The sequence below is a fragment of the Uranotaenia lowii genome, chromosome 2, assembly GCF_029784155.1.
Source record: "Uranotaenia lowii strain MFRU-FL chromosome 2, ASM2978415v1, whole genome shotgun sequence".
Lineage (NCBI taxonomy): Eukaryota > Metazoa > Arthropoda > Insecta > Diptera > Culicidae > Uranotaenia > Uranotaenia lowii.
In genome coordinates this window covers 23255445-23277873 of record NC_073692.1, presented here as the reverse complement: position 1 = coordinate 23277873, position 22429 = coordinate 23255445, and the positions used below count along the sequence as shown (strand labels likewise).

Here is a 22429-nt window from a genome sequence, read left to right as displayed (position 1 = left end):
TAAATCACAGCCAAAATTTGACATCATTGGGATATGAAATCCACTTGACTTTTATTAATTGAAAATTGGATACAAAATAATGCTCTCATTTAGATCTCTATTGATCCTTTTTAAGAATATTACTTCTTAGTACCTACAAAGAATGTTTTTTAAATTGATTTTCAAACTGAATTACATCAAATATATTCAAAAAAAAATCTTGCCCTTACCTGTGACGATGAAGCCTCTATGTTCCCGAGCGAAGAAGCATGGTGAAGACCTGTAACGGAAGAAAAGAATAAATTTAAATTGATTTGCAATGGGTATTTGGTGATAAACGAAGTTATTTTCCTCTTAAGTTGATTTATCTTATTGAATATTTTTACCGAATCTAGGAGTTTTACTTATATTGAAATATGATAATATTCATTATTTTATAGGCTTTAATGTAATTAGTCGGACTTTTAGTGTGTTCCAAAAAACACGCCAATTAAAGTAGGAATTAAAGTTGAGGTTGAGTCAAACTATTCCATTGGACCGCATACCTTCGTATACATGGCAATCAAACTAATGCAATATTCATGAAAATTCCGGGACAACAAATAAGACAGCATCACGACGCCGTTCGGGGAGCTTATTCTGGCACACTTCATTACCCGCCAGGACGAAATGCGCTCGCCGTAAGCCTTCTCGACTATTTTATGGCGCTACGTGATGTTTTCCCAATCCACGTGTCCACATATAAGTATGTATAGGTACAATAATAGCACCCATCGTCGCACCTTTCATATTTTGGTGTTTCGCGTAAAATTCTCACGTGCATCGGCCGCCAGATATTTGGCGAAAATTACGTTTCACTTCGAAGTTGTTTCGCTGCTTTTGAGGGTGTCTTTTACGGAGGACATATCAAAATTCGGTAGGTGATTTCCTTTCCTTTTTTTCGTAAGCCTAAGTCCGGGCCATTTTATCGCGGAGACAAATCCGTTTTTATTATTGATTCGATTTATTTATAGGTTACGTGAGATGGCGAGATTTTTCCGCTGACTAATAGAGACATTTGAAATCCAATCGGCCGGAATTGATAGCCGCCCCTCAATCAACATGATGTATTATTTTTATAATCAAAAAACATCGACACAATAAAAGAGGGATGGCATCCCAAAGATTCGACTTGTTTGTCCGAAAAGCGGTATAAATATTTGTCTAACATTCACCTGGCTCGCTGCTATCTGGATACGGGGGAGAAAATCCATCGAAAGATTTACGGTTGCAACAATGGTGAAGCTGTTCGGTTGAATGATTTTTTTCCCCTGAGTTATCCTTCTTCCATTGAAAAATGCACAATCGATTCCGACCGAAAGGAAGGTGGTCCCATTTTCAGCACTGCAAATGTTCCGTCTCCGATAACGAGCGACCCCAATAATTCCATTTTCCATTAATCTTCCCTTGGACCAGGTCCGGCGGATAAAAGCAGATCAATTGAACCGTTTTATTTGACTCATTTGTTCCGGATCGTTCTGGAAAGGTCTCTGCTTAGATTGATATTTAAATAACCACTTAACGGGTCTGAGAAATAGCTTATTAAGATGTTTATTTCCTCATTTATAGCCAACATAAGCTTAAAAACTAGACCCCTCCAAACCGGAAATATACGAATTCAATGAAGTTTGTTTGATTCGATTTTCACTTTTGGAATCCCAAGTTGCACTTCTGCACCATTTGGATGCTCTTTTGAGAATCAACTTTGTCAGACTTAAAGTGGAACCCAAAGAATTGGGTCACCAACTTTCTTTGCTGTGTTGTAGAGCAAGTTCGAATGGTCGTTCCAGATCGGATCAAAACATTGATAAAAAACTGAAAAATTTGAGTCAAAAGTGGTCTACACAAAATTGAAGAATTTGGCCAAAATGACAAAAAAAAAGAATATAAATCAAACCATTTTTTTAATTTATTCAAATTTCAAGAAACAATTTCCAACTTTCAAATCCCAATTTAAACATGACAAAAATGACAAAAATGACAAAAATGACAAAAATGACAAAAATGACAAAAATGACAAAAATGACAAAAATGACAAAAATGACAAAAATGACAAAAATGACAAAAATGACAAAAATGACAAAAGTGACAAAAATGAAAAAATGACAAAAATGACAAAAATTAGTTCAACTCTCAGTTCTCAATTATCAGTTCTTAATTCTTAATTCTCAATTCCCGATTCTCAATTCCCGATTCTCAATTCTCAATTCTCAATTCTCAATTCTCAATTTTCAATTCTTAATTACTATTTCTCAATTCTCAATTCTCAATTCTCAATTCCCAATTATCAAAATCAATTTTCAATTCTAAATTCTCAATTCTCAATTCTCAATTTCGTAATTCTCAATTCTCAATTCTCAATTCTCAATTCTCGATTCTCAATTCTCAATTTTCAATTCTCAATTCTCAATTCTAAATTGTCAATTCTCAATTCTCAGTTCTCAATTCTCAATTATCAATTCTCAATTCTCAATCCTCAATTCTAAATTCTCAATTCTCGATACTCAATTCTCAATTCTCGATTTTCAATTCTCAATTCTGAATTCTCTATTCATAATCTTTTTTGATTGATATTTTTCGGTGAGCGCAAGACGAAATAAAAATGCTGTTTTTTAACGTTTTCGGCCTACTTAACTTTCGGCCATCCTCAGAAAAACTGTATTTATTAAGTAAAATTAAAAGATGAAATTAATTACAAATAATACTTTTGAATTTGTCAATGCACTGTGCACTCGGAAATTGAAACTCACAAACTTTTTTGCCGCGTGTTTCCTCAACGGCCGTCTCACGATTTTTAAAATCGACGTCAGCTAATTGCTCCTGGTCAGCCGTCGTCCAGTGATGATGTCATCGAGTGCGTTCCTGATTGGTTCGTCGTCGGTTGCGTTTTGGGTTTGTTCGCTCTTTTAAATTGTGGTGTCTCTCTCAGCTTCTTGATTAGCGCGTTGTATATCGAGGAAATTTCTATTGCGTCTCTCTGTATGTTGACTGCCTTCTCTCCTCTCAATTTTATATGCAGAGTTTCCGCAGTTTTCCTCTTGTTGTCATCGCTCATTTTTTCCAGAATCCTGACATCGTTGTAGCTGAACGTGTGATGGTTTTCCACCGCATGTTGTGTTAGGCCGGTTGTGGAAGCATTCGGTTTAAAACTATATTTGTGGTTTTTGATGCGTTTTTCAATAGTTTGGGAGGTTTGTCCACAATATACAGGGCCGCATTCGCACGGGATTTCGTAAACCACTTGTGTTTGCTTCATTTTTGGGATTTCATCTTTGAGCTTGGAGAAGATGCAATTTTTGATCTTGTTCACGGGTTTTGATGAAGCAATGATGTCGTGTTTTCGTAGTATTTTGCTCACTTTTTCACTCAAATGGGGGATGTATGTTAAGGAAGCATATCTACCCATTTGAGTGTCTCGGTTTTCGTATTGTAGCGAGTTATAAATTGCATCTGTTCTTGTTTTTAAAATGTGGTCTATAAAACTGTCTGGATAGTTATTGGAAAGAAGGATTCCTTTGACATTCTGGATGCTTTTTACCCTTTCTTCTACGTCAGTCAGTTTTAGTGCGCGATCAATTAAAGCAATCGCTGTGTTCATTTTGTGCGCATGGGGACTGGCGGATGAGAAATCTAGGTATCGTCCGTTCGTTTGTTTTGTGAACAAATGTTTGTTTATTTTGTTGTTTTTTCTGGTGAGAGTCATGTCTAAGAAGCGAATAGAACAGTTTGTTTCTTTTTCCACTGTGAATTTTATGCTCTCGAAGGGTTTGTTAAATTCGTTTTGGATTTCATCAATTCTATTTTCTTCAGCAATGAGAAGGCAGTCATCAACGTAGCGTTTATAGATGATAAGATTGATTCCTTTGGTCTTCAGTTCAGTGATGACTACCTCCTCAAGGTGTTCTAATAGAATATTCGCCACAACTCCGCTCAGTGGTGAGCCCATCCCAACCCCAAATATTTGCTTGTACATCTTCCCATTGTACTGGAAAAAAGATGCGTCCAGCACGATTTGGAGTGCGCGCAAGAAGTCGAGCCACGGGATGTTTGTGTGGCGACTTATTTCTCCCCATTTTCGTTTGATTAGTTCGTAAGTGTCTTGTACTGGGATGTTCGTGTAGAGCGACACGACGTCGAGAGAAAATAAGACGCAACCCTCCGGGATCTGAATTTTGCTGATCTCTTCTGCAAAGTCGAAGCTGCTACGAACATGGTATTCGGTTTTCCCTACCACCTTTTGGAGGATGTTGGCGAGGAATTGGGCCAAGCGGTATGGAGCAGAGCCTACGGTTGAGACCACTGGGCGAAGTGGTCGGTTTCCTTTGTGTGTTTTCGGGAGCCCGTATATGCGTGGTGGGGGACAATTGAACAGCAGAATTTTATCCCGTGTTCTTTTGTCTATGTGTTTGTTTGTGTACCATTCCTTGACCATGCCGTTAATTCGTGATAATGTTTTGTCAGTTGGGTTTTCGGTTAGTGGTACGTAGGCTGTAGTGTCACTTACCATTGCTGACATTTTGGCGCGATATTCGTTGGCGTGCATTATCACTGTTTTCGCGCCTTTATCCGCTCGGGTGATGATGAGTTCGGCGTGCTCTTTCAGGAAGGCTCTGCTACGGGCGATGTCTTTGTTGATCCATTCCGTTTCGCTGGTGTGTGGCTGGGCCTGATAACTTATGAAGTTCGTTATCATTGCAGATATTTCTGATCTGATGTTGTCTGCCTCTGGTTCATTTTGGATCGCTTTTTCTACGTCAGCGATAAAAGCAACGTATGGGATGTTGCTCTTCGGTTGGATGTTGTAGTTGGGACCGAGTAGTAGAGTTCGTTGAAGATAATCCGGAATCTCTACGTTCGTCGTATTTTCAATCCAATCTGGCTCAGTGTTGAGTTCGCGAATTTTCTTCATTTTCATATTAGCAAGTTTTTGTGTTTCAGTTTGTTTGGATTGGTTGAATATACGGGATGCTCGTTCTTCGATCATGCTATGGATTCTGACCCAATCGTTGTTTGAAATGTAGTTTTTCAAGTTCCGGCTCAAATAGTTCTTTTTCTTTTTAAGAATTTCCGTTGTTCGTTTTGAGTCGCTAATAACAATGCTGATCAAACGAATTTTTTGTTTGTGTTCGAAGCGATCCAATTTGTTTTGAGATTTTTCGTTGTAAACTATCACTTTCATTTTGTAGTCCAAGCACTTGGGAACGAGTTTGCATCTTCTGCAGTTGAGCAGGAACTTTACACGGTTGTGCATTTTAGCAAGCTTTATTGTTGTTTTTAGGAGGTTTCGGCAACAGCTTTCAACGAAACTTCCTTACGTTCTTGCGATTTCTTTTATGAAAAACATGTTTTCTTCTTGATCAAAAGGTTTTCGTTGTTTAGTTTTAATCACCGCACGTACTTATAATCTTTTTTGATTGATATTTTTCGGTGAGCGCAAGAGCAAAAAGTGAGCAAAATACTACGAAAACACGACATCATTGCTTCATCAAAACCCGTGAACAAGATCAAAAATTGCATCTTCTCCAAGCTCAAAGATGAAATCTTAAAAATGAAGCAAACACAAGTGGTTTACGAAATCCCGTGCGAATGCGGCCGTGTATATTGTGGACAAACCTCCCAAACTATTGAAAAACGCATCAAAAACCACAAATATAGTTTTAAACCGAATGCTTCCACAACCGGCCTAACACAACATGCGGTGGAAAACCATCACACGTTCAGCTACAACGATGTCAGGATTCTGGAAAAAATGAGCGATGACAACAAGAGGAAAACTGCGGAAACTCTGCATATAAAATTGAGAGGAGAGAAGGCAGTCAACATACAGAGAGACGCAATAGAAATTTCCTCGATATACAACGCGCTAATCAAGAAGCTGAGAGAGACACCACAATTTAAAAGAGCGAACAAACCCAAAACGCAACCGACGACGAACCAATCAGGAACGCACTCGATGACATCATCACTGGACGACGGCTGACCAGGAGCAATTAGCTGACGTCGATTTTAAAAATCGTGAGACGGCCGTTGAGGAAACACGCGGCAAAAAAGTTTGTGAGTTTCAATTTCCGAGTGCACAGTGCATTGACAAATTCAAAAGTATTATTTGTAATTAATTTCATCTTTTAATTTTACTTAATAAATACAGTTTTTCTGAGGATGGCCGAAAGTTAAGTAGGCCGAAAACGTTAAAAAACAGCATTTTTATTTCGTCTTGCGCTCACCGAAAAATATCAATCAAAAAAGATTATAAGTACGTGCGGTGATTAAAACTAAACAACGAATTCTCTATTCTCAAATATCAATTCTCAATTCTCAATTCTCAATTCTCAATTCTCAGTTCTCAATTCTCAATTCTCAATTCTCAATTCTCAATTCTCAATTCTCAATTCTCAATTCTCAATTCTCAATTCTCAATTCTCAATTCTCAATTCTCAATTCTCAATTCTCAATTCTCAATTCTCAATTCTCAATTCTCAATTCTCAATTCTCAATTCTCAATTCTCAATTCTCAATTCTCAATTCTCAATTCTCAATTCTCAATTCTCAATTCTCAATTCTCAATTCTCAATTCTCAATTCTCAATTCTCAATTCTCAATTCTGAATTCTCAAATATCAATCCTCAATTCTCAATTCTCAATTCTCAAGTTTCAATTTTTAGCTCCCAACTCCCAATTCTCAATTCTGAGATCTCAATTCTCATTTCCCAATTTTCAATTCTCGATTCTCAATTCACGATTCTCAATTCTCAAGCAACATTTCTCAAATCTCTCCTCTCAATCGTGAATGCTTTAAATTTTCTCTTTTTCCAGTTTTTCCAGTTTTCTCAACTTACTCTTGAATGTTCAATTTTAAATCACATTTTTTCGATAAAAATAATCGTTTTTTCAGTTTTCTTATATTCTAAATGATTTTTTTTTCTACAATTTCTTTTTTCTCGCATTAATAAAATCTTTAAATCTCTTAACTCATTATATATTGCCTCCACTACCTTTTTCCACCTTTTTTGATTCTATTTTTCATGGATTTTTCATTCTTGAATTTTCCTCAACCTCTCATTACATTATTGATTTCCATTTCCAAAATTTTTAAGTTTCTCAACTTTTGTAATTTTCACGGTTTTTTTATGCCATAAAATTTTCCTGAACATTATTTTTTCTCCTTGAGGCTTCCTTGTTTCTTAAAATTGTATTTTTTTTTAAAGTTTCATAGTCTTTTTCAAACATACAACACAGAAAATATAAATAACTCTGTACCCTCAACTCTCTCAATTCTCCCAATTTGTTATATAATCTGAAAGCTTATATTTCGCAAAGTTCTCTCATTGCACTAAATTTATTGAATTTTCTGAATTCTTCATAAACCTTTCTAAATTCTCACTTTTCTGCGAATATGTACTAACAATTTGCTCAATTCCTTATTTCCTCTTTATAATCCTTATTTTTATTTCACTCCTTATTGTGTTAGTTTTCACTTTTTTCTCACTAATTTGAATTTTCATTATATTTTTAAAATTAATTTTTTTTTATTTTCAATCTTTGATTTAATTTTTAAATTTAAGCTGTTTTTCCATAAATGTTAAAATTAGATTAATGTTTTCAATCTGTTGATTCTTTAACTTTTGTCAATTTTATTCAAGAACTAGAAGAAAAATCCATGAAATATTTTTCGTCACGATTTAAAATCTCTCAAGCATCTCGATCTCCCAAATTCACTGAATCTGTCAAAATCACCACATTCACATTTTTTTTTGTACTATTAACATTCTAAAACATCTTTCAAATTGCGTCTCAGATCTTTTATTTTAGGATTCACTTTGTTTTCTCTGTTTGCTCAATCATCTCTGCTTTCAAAATTTCTCACAATTCTCTCAATTCGTTCTCACCGTTCTCTTAATTCTACGTTGTTTTTCATTATTCTTGATGTTCTTAAATTTTTAGTCAACTGTTTTGTTAATTTTCCCAAGTCTCTCATATCTCTAAATTTCCTCAACATTATAGGATAAATTTCCTATATCTAGGATTACCAACATTTTCCTTCAAAATTCAAGGACATGAGAAATAAAAATCAGGATACATGATTTCACGGAAAGTTCAGTCGAAATGAGGTTTTTTTGGTCATTAATCCACATTTTGACCTCCACTTATGTCTTAAATGCAGTTTCGTACTCTTCATTTTCCAGCATATTTACAAAAATTAGGGAAAATCAGTCTTTTTTTTTTTAAAAAAAACAGGGAAAAAAGAGGCTTATCAGGTTATCAGGTTGGGCAAATCCTGAAACATCAGGTGAAGTGACAACCTTGCCTATATCAATTCTCTTATTTCACTTCATTCTCTTAATTTTAAAAATTCTCTCAATTAACCAAATTCTCTCAATTCTTTCTCTTCTCTCACTGTTCTCAATTCTCATTTTTTTTCTATTTTCATAACTTTCTCAATTCTCTCAACTCTCCTCGACTAATTTCACTACATTCTCTCAATTCTCTTCTCAATTCTTTCAATCATCTTAAAAATCTTCAACTCCATCTAGTTTCAGAATCTTGTGTATTTTATTTCCCTTTTTATCTCCTTTTTCAATCCTTTGGAAATTTTATTCAAAACATCTTAAAATGACTCATAGTGCACAATCCATCCATCACTCTCTGGAGCCACAGAAGAAAAAATACCTAAATCGATTTGGTTTGTCCCGTAAAAGAGTTGCATCTTTTCGGCTACGTGCTTGGCGTTGTGGAAAAAATGCTCACAGTTCGTTCACGTTTTTCATTGTTGATGTTACTCAGAAAAAAAATTGAAACATTCTTACGAGTTTCCAAAAATGGTGATGAACCTTGCTCTTTCCTACTTGAAATTCCGCAAAAGTCCCGTACCGGTACCATCCCACAAACTGAAGCGGCAGCATCAACATCGCTGAATGCTAAAGCTGGCACAGTTTCAAAAACTGCACTAATTACGCGCGCCCGGAAGACTTTAATCCGAAGTTGATGAATTCATTATTTGTCCCGCGCTTCGTGCTGCTCTTTCCAACTACCTCCTGTTCTGAGAAACTGGAGCTGGGGTTGAATTTTTGTTCCAGGAAAACTTTGTCTGGGGTTAGATCATTTTTCATTCACTTTTGCTTGGAATTCGGCCTGGACTCGTAGAATGTGGTAGTTCATTGTTTTCGGGCTCTCGATTCCCGACAGTAATTTCTCAATTCCGCTTGAAATCTCACGCTTGTGCAGCACTTTATTGCGGGGGAAAAGTTCCCGGCAACCAGACTGACGATTGATGTGCAATTCGGAGAAACACAGAAAAGGAGTTCGATCTGTTATTAACCCGTCAAATGGTTCAGTAGCTTTCGCGGGAAGAAATTCATCAAGGATAAACTTTTTTGGCAGACGAGTACGACTTACTTGAAAAGAAGGAACCATGGTCGCTGGGGACCCAGGAGAGAAGATGAAATTCAACTGCTTTTTGTTCATTTTTTGAGGTTCCATTTGTTTTTGAAAACTATCGACTTCTGTAAAAATTACTTGTTCTTTTGAACAAGCAGAAATAAAAGAAAATTATTTCCTCAACCATTCAAACTTTATAAAAAAATTTCCCAAATTTTTTTTTTCATTTTTATGATTTTTGTCATTTTTGTGATTTTGCCATTTTTTTTATTGTGCCGAAATTGCCAAAACTGTTCTTTTTTTTAGCAAGCGGAGAGATTTTTTCTATAAATGAGTACTGATACGGTTGAGTGATATAATTTGGAGCAAATCACTGCTTTATTAATAGTTACTCTGGGAATTTAACTTATAAGATTCATACTTTTCATCGATTAAAATTTCAAATTTTTTCGATCATAACCACAGCACCAAAGATTTTTCCTCTGTAGAAAATTCCCGGTAGGTTAAATAAAAATGATCGTAAAATGCAGTTCCCATTTGCATAACTTTATATTTCTTGCTTGCTTTCGAGTGAATAACAAATTGCTCCTCGGTTTTGATTTGCGCTTCGAGAAGCTGGTAAGTAAAGCATTCACCGCCGAACGAATTCTGACAAATTTGCATTCAACCCGGGCCGGGGTGGCCTCATTCCGGATTTCGATCCGGGATTTAGTCGTCTTCATAGCTGGCGTCTCGTGTTGCGTCGTCGTCGTCGTCGTCGTCGTCGTCGTCGTTAGATCCGGCGATGAAATTATTAATTCAGTGTAAACAAGCGTGTTACTGCTGCATACATCCTTCGAAGGACTCAGCCAGCCAGGGAGGTTTAGAAAACAAGCTTTGAACCTATTAGGGAGCTATCCCGGAATTCGTCTGGAGGAAGTTGGCACAGGACAGGAAGAAGCAGCTGGGAGTCCAGGGGGATTCTCCTGTCTGATGTTTGTGGAATACCGAGCTGGGTGGCTTAATCCCGAACATAGCCGGAAGCCACTACATCACGAGCAGCACCGCCGTTATAGTTTCGAAAATGGTCTTCCTCCAAACTCCGACCGCACATGGGAGATTGTGTGAATGTATGCATGAATATCAACTGACACGGACATGTTTAGCTCTAATGAGGCCACCCAGACTGTGCGAGAATTGTGCGCTTCCGGCAGCAATTAGAATTTCCGTGGGGATGTCGTAGCACCTGGTATTGCTCCGGTTTCCGCCTATCAAGGTTCTCGAAAATGGTAGGAAAACAGATTTAATCTTAATCACGTGCCCATAATCTCAATTTGCACTTCCCTTTTCCACTACCGGGTTGTCTGGGGGATTGTCTTATCACTCGGATGTAGAACATCAACCTCGACTCTGGAGAACATCTTCGTTGTCAATCACTTCATACTTTCATACATTCTATCTAATACATAACTCAAAAGAAAAATGTCAAACATGTCGATAACATGTATTTTTTTTAAAGAGTAAAAAAATGTTTAAAAAATCAAAATGTCAAAAATGTCAAACATGTCAAAAATGTCAAAAGTTACAAAAATGTCAAAAAAGTCAAAAATGACAAAAATGACAAAAATGTCAAAAATGTCAACAATGTCAAACATGTCAAAAATGACAAAACTGTAAAAAATGTCAAAAATTACAATATATCTAAAATACCTAAAATGTCAAAAATGTCAGAAATGTCAAAAAAAGTAAAAAATGTCAAAAATGTCAAAAAAGTCAAAAATGTCAAAAATGTCAAAAATGTCAAAAATGTCAAAAATGTCAAAAATGTCAAAAATGTCAAAAATGTCAAAAATGTCAAAAATGTCAAAAATGTCAAAAATGTCAAAAATGTCAAAAAAGTCAACAATGTCAAGAATGTCAAAAATGTCAAAAATGTCAAGAATGTCAAGAATGTCAAAAATGTCAAAAATGTCAAAAATGTCAAAGATGTCAAAAATTTCAGAAATGTCAAAAATGTCAACAACGTCAAAAATGTCAAAAATGTCAAAAATGTCAAAAATGTCAAAAATGTCAAAAATGTCAAAAATGTCAAAAATGTCAAAAATGTCAAAAATGTCAAAAATGTCAAAAATGTCAAAAATGTCAAAAATGTCAAAAATGTCAAAAATGTCAAAAATGTCAAAAATGTCAAAAATGTCAAAAATGTCAAAAATGTCAAAAATGTCAAAAATGTCAAAAATGTCAAAAATGTCAAATATGTCAAAAATGTCAAAAATGTCAAAAATGTCAAAAATGTCAAAAATGTCAAAAATGTAAAAAATGTTAAAAATGTCAAAAATGTCAAAAATGTCAAAAATGTCAAAAATTTCAAAAATGTCAAAAATGTCAAAAATGTCAAAAATGTCAAAAATGTCAAAAATGTCAAAAATGTCAAAAATGTCAAAAATGTCAAAAATGTCAAAAATGTCAAAAATGTCAAAAATGTCAAAAATGTCAAAAATGTCAAAAATGTCAAAAATGTTAATAATGTCAAAAATGTCAAAAATGTCAAAAATGTCAAAAATGTCAAAAATGTCAAAAATGTCAAAAATGTCAAAAATGTCAAAAATGTCCAAAATGTCAAAAATGTCCAAAATGTCAAAAATGTCAAAAATGTCAAAAATGTCAAAAATGTCAAAAATGTCAAAAATGTCAAAAATGTCAAAAATGTCAAAAATGTCAAAAATGTCAAAAATGTCAGAAATGTCAAAAATGTCAAAAATGTCAAAAATGTCAAAAATGTCAAAAATGTCAAAAATGTCAAAAATGTCAAAAATGTCAAAAATGTCGTCAAAAATGTCAAAAATGTCAAAAATTCAAAAATGTCAAAAATGACAAAATGTCAAATATGTCAAAAATGTCAAACATGTCAAAAATGTCAAAAATGTCAAAAATGTCAAAAATGTCAAAAATGTCAAAAATTTCAAAAATTTCAAAAATTTTAAAAATGTCAAAAATGTCAAAAATGTCAAAAATGTCAAACATGTCAAAAGTAACAAAAATGTCAAAATTTTCAAAAATATCAAAAATGTCGAAAATGTCAAAAATGTCAAAAATTTCAAATATGTCAAAAATGTCAAAAATGTCAAAAATGTCAAAAATGTCAAAAATGTCAAAAATGTCAAAAATGTCAAAAATGTCAAAAATGTCAAAAATGTCAAAAATGTCAAAAATGTCAAAAATGTCAAAAATGTCAAAAATGTCAAAAATGTCAAAAATGTCAAAAATGTCAAAAATGTCAAAAATGTCAAAAATGTCAAAAATGTCAAAAATGTCAAAAAATGTCAAAAATGTCAAAAATGTCAAAAATGTCAAAAATGTCAAAAATGTCAAAAATGTCAAAAATTTCAAAAATGTCAAACATGTCAAAAGTTACAAAAATGTCAAAAATGTCAAAATTTTCAAAAATGTCAAAAATCATTTAGAATCACCTATTTTGAGGTTTTTTTTCTTGGTGTCAATTTCGTCCCTGGTGATGATAGTTCCCTTCTTCCAATTTCATCATTTAATGGGGTAATTTCAAGAACGAGATGCCAATTCTTTCGCACCATTCATTAACAAAATGGTGGTAAATGGCCTACAGTCCTAGAAAAGCAGAACAAGCTCTTAGGTTTTGTCATTTCCTCAAAACTGTCGAAAAGGAAGCCATCAACGATGCCCCGTAAAAGACGCCTTTAAGAAACGGTCTGGGTCTATATTTTTCCTGTCCAATGCAGCAAATCCTGATTTGGGTAAAGATGTCAATTTGCTGTCGGGGTAAAGCTCCGGAAGTGATGCCGCTGAATGGGTCCGGAAGTGGGATTTTTTCCTTCTTTCCTATATCAAGCCGGATGCTGCGTCAGTGTAAAAAAAGGGTTCCAGATTGGAAGAGATGAAGTCAGCTTGGTCGGCCATGCGATTCATCTCACGTCGTTTAAATTGATGCTTCCTCGAAGAGATGGCCCCTTTATCGGTCTCTTTTTCTAGGTTATTTTTTTCCTTTTGGAATGCTTTTAAAGTTTCATTGATTTTTTCTAGTGGTTTTAAATAAAAAATGCAAAACACCTTTACGCCTGTATTGAGTGTGAAGTAAAATGATGAACATATGTGAAATATTCAAGTTCATCGGAGAAGGAAGGAGGAATTTTATTTCGCCTGTTTTCTCCATTCCGAGAAATATGCACATGGGTGCTCGTAAGCCAAGACTTGGTTTTAAGTTTTTTTTTATTAAATCTCCAGTGCTGTTCACAGCCCTGTAAACTATTAAAAGTTCATTTTTTCTGATTATATTTAAAAAAAAGTTTAAAGCTTATAAAATTCTATTCAATAGAAAGACTCCGAGCCAAGTGTGTAGAATGCTTTTCATCCCGCAACGTCTCTCGTTAGTTTTAAGCGACGTAGCGTGAAACGAACTCCGACCGAAGTCCTGTATGCCACACGGTTTATAACAGATTTTTTTTTTCCAACCTTCATACGTTTCGCCACTGGAAACTCAAATGTTGACGTTCTGCACCACAGGTATGGAGAAAATGAAAGTTAAATATTTCAACTGATATGACATTTCCATGTTCGTTACTCGGAGTTTATTTTCTCTTTTTGCCCTCGGCAAGCTGTTTTAGGGACTGAATCCAAAAGAAACATAAGCGAGAAGATAAAAAGCTTTAAATATTGTCCGGGAAAAGTTGCTCTTCTTCAACAGACTATATCTTATATTATCAAGAAAAACCATTTTGAAGTATACTTTAGGCTGAGAAGCTTCAGCCAATACTTATCGGAACATCATCTTGCCTGTCGTTCGAAGGCACAACAAAAACCTTTCTTCTGTTGTTGCTCCAAACAAACACACTCTGTCTGTCGTTCATCATGATCTGCAAATGTTCCCACTCCAAAATTTCCATTCAGATAATGCGTCGCCTCTACAGAGAAGAAGCTCCTCAACTACGAGAGCATGTCAGGATTCGGAAAAACGCGCCCATTGATGGAACTTTTTATCATCCCTACTAGTCAATTCGTTATGAATCATCTGCCACATTCCTGTGGCACGACCCCGGCCAAAAGATGAAAGTCGAAAGATTATTTTCCACAAAACAAGTTTTTGCCCATCGGTTTTCCTCCCTAGGCTGTTGTTGGTTCTCTGACTCTTGACTGAAACCCGGGAAATTCCAACGTTCCATATTTTTTTCTGGCCCAATCTCTGGCAACTCGCGAATGATAGATCGACTTTTAGTGATACGGAGCAGTGAAACGTTCTTTTGAATATTGATTTTATTTCTCGATATGCCATCGCGATGAATTCGATTCCATTTCCCACCGATTCGAAATTATATTTTCTAATTTGCGAGAACAGGGGACAAAAATTATCAATCCAAACCCGACAGTTCCCCGAAATGGAATCGGAAATTTATTTACTGTGCTGTTGTTTGCTTTAGTCTGCTCCTGCCAGGATTATGTTTCGCAATAGTTTTTGTTCTGTTCCTAAAGCATTTTCTTTTTTTGCTCTATATCGAATGATAGATGGCACTAGTGAAAACACGGCGAAACATAGCAAAAATAACACAGATTTTATCTTCAGATTTGGTTCCGGTAAAATGTGTTTGTTCTGTTCCGTTTGTTTGGCTTTTCCGGGTTTTTTTTCGGTCTTCCGTAAACTAGAATTTGTGTTTTGAAATGTACACAGTTTGCTGCACGGTTCGTTTCAAACGAACTAGTATTAACACCATTTGGCTGCTTTTGAGAAAAAAAAACAGCAGCATCAAAGCGCAAAAGGATATAAAAAAATATAGGGCAACAATGCATAACATTAACAATATTAACCTTTCAAAACTGTTCGCAAAACATCCGTTTGAATTTATTTGGAAATATTTGACCAGAACTTGATGGAGTCTCCATGATCGCAAATGTTGACTGATTTTAATGGTATTGGATTCATTCTGTAGATCAGGGGTGAGCAACCTTTTGAACCAACGGGCCAATTAAAATTTGAAATCTTGTCGGCGGGCCGCACTTAAAATAACTTGTTTTTAACAATAAGCAGAGCTTCCGTCATTTTTTATAACTACGAATTATTGGCGAAAACTAATCTGAAAAAGGATAGATAAACCGAATTCACGTGGTTAAAATCAGAAATTAAACACGACTTTTTTAAATACCCGATATTGAAAAGGTACATCACTGAATCTTTGTCACTTTAACTTCATCTCCATTTTCACAATTTTTCAATAGTCAATCACCATAGCGTTGGGCGTTGGACTGCTAATTGACTTTCTGTGATTTTGTTTTCCATTATTAAAACTTGACCACAAAGCCTAGATGTTTTTCCAACAAACGGAAAGAACCTCGTTTTTAAATGGAAGTTCTGTATTGGATCATTGCATTGAGGTGTTGAGCAGGGTCTTCGAAAATCCAGAGACATGTTCAATTTAACATATTTTTAGGCTACTGTCTTCAAAACTACATGCTTGATACAATAATTTTTATCCAGATTTTCATTATTTTAAATCTTATTTAGGTATTACTGGGATAGGATTTTAAGCTATATTATGAGTGGAACAACTCAATTAATCGATGTTTGTTATAAATTTTCTATCAAATTTCTGAAAAAGCATCACATATTCGTCAAATAACTTTTGAGTTGAATCACAGAATTTCAGATATCTATTGTTTTTATCAAGAACTAATATTTTTTGTAGAAAATTTCGATTCCGGCAAAATCTTAAATCGTTCACCCGGGCTTTATTATTAAACTTTCGTTTTTTCGCCAATATTCAGAAATAAATAATATTTCACATGGTTTTGGTTTGAAATTTTTGCCAGTATTTGAATGCTAACAGAACAAGCATTTTAACCGAATTAGATAGAAAATTACATGCTGAGCATATTTTTTATCATACATCTTTAATTTTGCTTGAAACGAAAATAATGACTTCACTAGCGGACTTCGAAATTCCTTTGATTATGTGTAGCTTCCGATTTTAACTGCTCTTCCTCACTTTAATGGATTTTGCTTCTCAAAGTGGTGGGAGTTAAATAATTAGGAAAAATTTATCCTGAATTTAAAAAAATCCAATATTACGTTATGCCAATAAACAATATTGCATTTATGCCTTGAACAGAACATAATAAATGCTTAAAAAGCCACAAAAAGTGCACAATCTCGATGATTGTGAGGCAAATGCAGATAAGTGAATATTTTGATCACGTTATATGAATTTCCTGAATTCCATTGTAGAAAAAAAAGTTAAGGCATTAAAATTCGAAAAAAGCTTCGCGGGCCGCACAAAAGGGTCTCGCGGGCCACATGCGGCCCGCGGGCCGCGCTTTGCTCATCCCTGCTGTAGATAATTTTTTTTTCATTTAAATTTGTTTCAAAATTAAGTCGAAATGTTTTTCAAGATTAAAAACTCAAGATAAAGAATCTAACCTCCCAACAAAACATACACACTCTTATTTGATTCTTATTACTCTTATTTGATTCAAATTAAAACAAATATAAAGACTCCGTTGGGCTTGTGATATAGCTCGGTTGGCAAGTCTGTTGTCTCCTGAGCCGATGTCCGCGAGTTCGAGCCCAAGAGTAAATACCGAGCACAGTTGTACCGGATAAATTTTTCAATAACTGTCCGCCAACTGGAACGTTGATAAAGTCGCGAATGCCACAGAGATGGTAAAACGACTATAATCGAAACAAAAAATAAAGACTCCGTTGGTTTTTGGAAACACGCTCGTAAATTTTGTGTTGCCAAAATCAAATATTGACAAAATCAAACGGCTTTTCTGACACATTTTTTTAAATTTTTGATCATTATTTGAAAGTATGTACTTAAATAATAGTTAAACATATTATGTATGTATATTAGACTGGCCCAAATTTGTATGGGATGATTTTTACAACATTTTTTTCAACGCGGCACCCCCTAGATTGGTGCATTTAGGTGAAAAAATGTCTTTCTGAAAGTTTAAGATCATTTGGCCGAAGCACGAGCTGGCGCAAAGGACTTGAAATTTGTATGGAGAATTTCGGCAAAATGTATGAAAAATCGACATACTTTCACTCTTTGTGATATAAAATATGTTTCCAGTATGCTAGAAAGCTCAGAATTTCAGAAATTGCAGTTCAAACAATGATAAACAAATTTGTAGAAGATTGTGACGCGATACGAGTTGACTGTGATGAGCTATTTGCATTTGAATGTGCCATTTTTTTCGCATTTCATCGATATGTCGTGAACGATGTATAAGTGGATTATTAGTACCTACTTACTTGTTCGCATAGTCACACAATGAGAATAATAGATAGAAAATTTGTGTCTTCGGCAAATTTGTAGCTTATTTTATAACAAATATCTTTGCAAAAAGCTTTTTTGGCAACTTTTCCGAGTACACAAACTACATATTTGTTATTCTTATTGTGTGACGATGATATCTAGTTAGTGCGATTATTAGCCGTTCACTATATATCAAAGAAATGCGAAAAATGTCACACATTCAATTGCAAATAACTCATTACAGTCAACTCAAATCGCAATACTATCTTTTACAAACTTGTTTGGTATTGCTTGAACTACAATTCCTGAAATTCTGAGCTTTCTAGCTTACTGGAAACATATTTTAAAACACAAAGAGCGAAAGTATGTCGATTTTTCATACATTTTGCCGAAAATTTCCATACAAATTTCAAGTCTTTTGCGCCAGCTCGTGTTTCTGCCAAATGACCTGAAACTTTCAGAAAGTAATTTTTTAACCTGAATGCACCATCCTAGGGGGTGCCGCGTGGAATATGAGGATTTTTTTTGTTATGGGCCAGTCTAATGTATATGGGTCATTCCATACCAAGTGACCATGAAAATGCAACGACCCTCTTCGATTTCGCTCAAAATCAGTAGGGTGACTTATTATAATGTTAATAAGAAATATCCAAAGTTTTGGGGTAATCGGACCAACTTCCCTCAAATGGCAGCCCCCCCTTTTTTGATAATTTGGCAATTTTCGCCAAAAAAAACTGTTTTTGTTTGTTTAATATCTCAAAAACGGTAGAAGCTACAGATAAGATAAGACCATCCCTATAAAGAATATGTTATAAGCTATCAAATGAGTTGATAAAATATTTTCGGCAGTGTTGCCAAACTAGAAAATTTTGCATTTTAAAACTTAAATTGCGATTATCTCAAAATGCCCCCACTTTTATTTTTGATTTGATGGCGCCAATGGATTCAGCGTGAAATTTTACATAAGAATCACTCATTCACTCAAAACAATATGAGCCGTTTCGGAGATATCAAGTTTTTAAGATGGGAAGCAAGCAGCCTTCCAAAATTGCCAATAAAATACACTAAATGCTTTCTGTAGGGCTTCAGCAACTTCTAAAACCATTATAATATATGAGACAATTATAGATCATGGCATGTTACAACTTTGTTTCGAAGACAGCGAACCATTTTATCCAATCTTCAACGTGCCAGGTTTAAAAATCTGTTTTTCAAGAATTTTTTTTTACTTTGACTGTAACTCCAGAGAGTGATGTGATAGGACTTTGACATAATCAACAAACTTATGTATTTTGATCAGATAAACAACTTTGTCAAAGCCCTGATTTGAAAAATAAAAAAGATAGCATCTTATCTCGCTATCGGTGGACCCCTCGGCAAAAATTTTGATGCAAGAATATGCTCCATGTGAAACTGAACAATGTTGCTGAAGACATCAAACGTATATCTCTTCATTCCTGGGCGCGATTAATTTCGTACAGCTAGATTGATGTTCTGCACCATTGTGCAATGATAGCTAAGACTATGTAAACAAAGCTACCAGGGGTCGTTCAATACTGTTTCGTGTGCAACGAAATAATTACAGTTGAAGTAATGTAGCAGTTCAATTGCCGGACCCTGTTTATGCGGAAGCAGATCCATTCTTCGGAGGCGTATTTAAAAGATGTACTGGCGTAACGGTGAAATTTCACGAACTTCCCATCTTAAAAACTTGATATCTCCGAAACGGCTCATATTGTTTTGAGTGAATGAGTGATTCTTATGTAAAATTTCACGCTGAATCCATTGGCGCCATCAAATCAAAAATAAAAGTGGGGGCATTTTGAGATAATCGCAATTTAAGTTTTAAAATGCAAAATTTTCTAGTTTGGCAACACTGCCGAAAATATTTTATCAACTCATTTGATAGCTTATAACATATTCTTTATAGGGATGGTCTTATCTTATCTGTAGCTTCTACCGTTTTTGAGATATTAAACAAACAAAAACAGTTTTTTTGGCGAAAATTGCCAAATTTTCAAAAAAGGGGGGGCTGCCATTTGAGGGAAGTTGGTCCGATTACCCCAAAACTTTGGATTGTTCTTATTAACATTATAATAAGTCACCCTACTGATTTTGAGCGAAATCGAAGAGGGTCGTTGCATTTTCATGGTCACTTGGTATGGAATGACCCATATACATATGTATGTATGTATGTATGTATGTTTGTATGTATATATGTTTGTATTATGTATGTATTAGACTGGCCCATAACAAAAAAAAACTTTATATTCCACGCGGCACCCCCTAGGTTGGTGCATTTAGGTGAAAAAATGGCTTTCTGAAAGTTTCAGGTCATTTGGAAGAAGCACGATCTGGCGCAAAGGAATTGAAATTTGTATGGAGATTTTCGGCAAAATGTATGAAAAATCGACATACTTTCATTCTTTGTGTTCTAAAATATGTTTCCAGTATGCTAGAAAGCTCGGAATTTCAGGAATTGTTGTTCAAACAATTACAAACAAGTTTAAAGAAGATTGTGACGCGATTCGAGTTGACTGTGATTAGTTATCCGCAATTGAATATGTGTTTTTTTTCGCATTTCATCGATATATCGATATATATCAATTGATACAATTGAGGGTTAAAAGAAAAGAGTGGAATCAAAATGCAAGGAATTAAATTTAATTAAATACTATTTTTCGATTGAGAACAAAACGTTATGAAAACTTCCAAAACGCACAATAATATATCTGAATTTGATAATAAATTATTTGTAAAATCGAAAGAAAATTTGAATTGACTCATTAGATATAAAATAACGTATTTTGCGTCAAAATGTTTTGAGCAAATTTCATCAATATTAACATAAAAGATTTTTCAAAAACCTCAAATATGATTTAAAATTGACTGATGGGTCTTGATATAAAAGATAGATTTTTAAGTGCTTTTCTTCATGCTTTTTATTTAATAATTTTGATATTGGCGGATATTGGAGAAAATAATCATAAATTGCACTAACCTGGTATAAGCGCAAAAATGTATGGTGAGCTTAGGTTAGAATAATGTTAATTCTTTTGTAGAATTGAAACTTAAGAAAGTATATAATGGGAATCCAAAATTATAAAATCCGAAACAGTTTCATCATTCGCTATTATTATTTAGATAAACAAATTGAGTTTCAAATAAATAACTGAAGAAAGAATTTATATTTTAAAGTGAAAATCCAGAATTCAAATGAGAGATTGATATTAATTCCGCTTGTAGTTTCATAATTAAAAATAATTTCCTTTAATTATGAAACTACAAGCGGAATTTGTACCAACCTCTTATTTGAATTCCTGATTTTCACTTTTAAATAAAAAATTATTTCTGCTGTTGTTAATTTGAAATTCAATTTGGAACTAAGATTAGAAATTCGTAGTCCGATTCTGAGTTCATATTTTGAACTCCGGAGTTAAAAAAATATTCAGATTCAGCAAGTTCAGCTCGAAGTTAAGTTTCATAGTCAAGATAAACATATGAATATGAGAATTTCATTATTGATTCAAATTGTAGGAGATCGCAATTTCATAGTTTTGAATCTTTATAAAAGAAAATTGCATTTCTAGACTTAAGTTTGAAAGTTGGGATTTAAAAACAACTATTAAAGTGAAGTAACCTTAAGCTGAATAATTATTCAGGACCTACACATTTGTTTATGCTCTTTAAGCATGGATTGTTCAAGCTGAACTGATATGAGAAAAAAATGTCACCAAACCCCACCTGAGCCGTCACCTTATCAGAATTCTATTTTAGAATTGAGTGTTTTCATAGATAACATTTTTTTCAACTATACTAGTTATTGAATTGAAAATACAAAAACAAGAGTTTGGCTTTTTAAAACCTACGGTATTAGCCGTTTCAAATAAACAAAATATATAATAATAAAATATTACATTGTAGCTTAAACGGCACTCAAGATAATTAGAAAAGCTTTTTAGCTTTTCTGTTGGACTGATAAAAAACCAATATCCAATTTAAACTTTCTTGCTCAGTACTATTCCTCAGTTGAATACGCTTCCACGAAGCCACGCAAATCGGTGTCGTATGGAACTTGAAAATCACGTGGTATTCTAGTTGTTTAAAATCTGATGAAATGAACAAATGTTTCGTAATCGCATGTATCGAACTTTTAAAGTAGAAATTTTAAACAAAAAAAAATGTTCAAGTCTCTAAGTAACCCTTAAATAGTTTTTTTTAAACTATCAAACACATATCTCAGTGAAAATTTATGTTTCTTTGAAGAGATCTCAATTCTAGTTAAGACCAAAGCGTACATCTTTCAAGGATATAATTGCTAGCATCTTACTAATGCTAACATCTCCAGCACACAGAAATAGTACTATGTATGCCGTGACCGAAACTCTAGGCCACGGTGGGTGGCTTCAAATATTTAGTCTGCGGGAGTTTAATTCGGAAACCTCCCACTAAATTATTAATCTCAATCTTAAACCTTGAATTTACCCACTTTTTAATGCATGATAACATACATATCAAAATCACAAACTTAATGCGTCAATACTAACTAGGTAATATAATTCAATATTATGGAAAAAAAATGTATAAATTACAAAAACACATATTCAAAAAGCTTGTTATATTTTTGCTGAACTACTTAACCTTCCAAAGCCGTTCGCTAAATATCCGTTTCGGGGAAATATGCGTTGTAATTTGATTTCGTTCTCCTGGCTGTAAATGTTAACCGATTTTGATGATATTATATTCATTGTGTAGGTAATTTATTCTAATTACTC

General features: G+C 34.3%; 1 protein-coding gene across 11 annotated transcripts in view; it reads right to left on the bottom strand.

Moving 5' to 3' along the window:
* The window catches only part of LOC129744023 (uncharacterized), a 724779-nt gene that overhangs the window by 383034 nt on the left and 319316 nt on the right, over positions 1 to 22429 (bottom strand). For all 11 annotated transcript variants that reach the window (XM_055736329.1, XM_055736331.1, XM_055736338.1 and 8 more), the window contains one exon: positions 210 to 259. In XM_055736329.1, coding sequence (XP_055592304.1) covers positions 210 to 259 — 50 coding nt within the window. The remainder of the gene's footprint in view (positions 1 to 209; positions 260 to 22429) is intronic.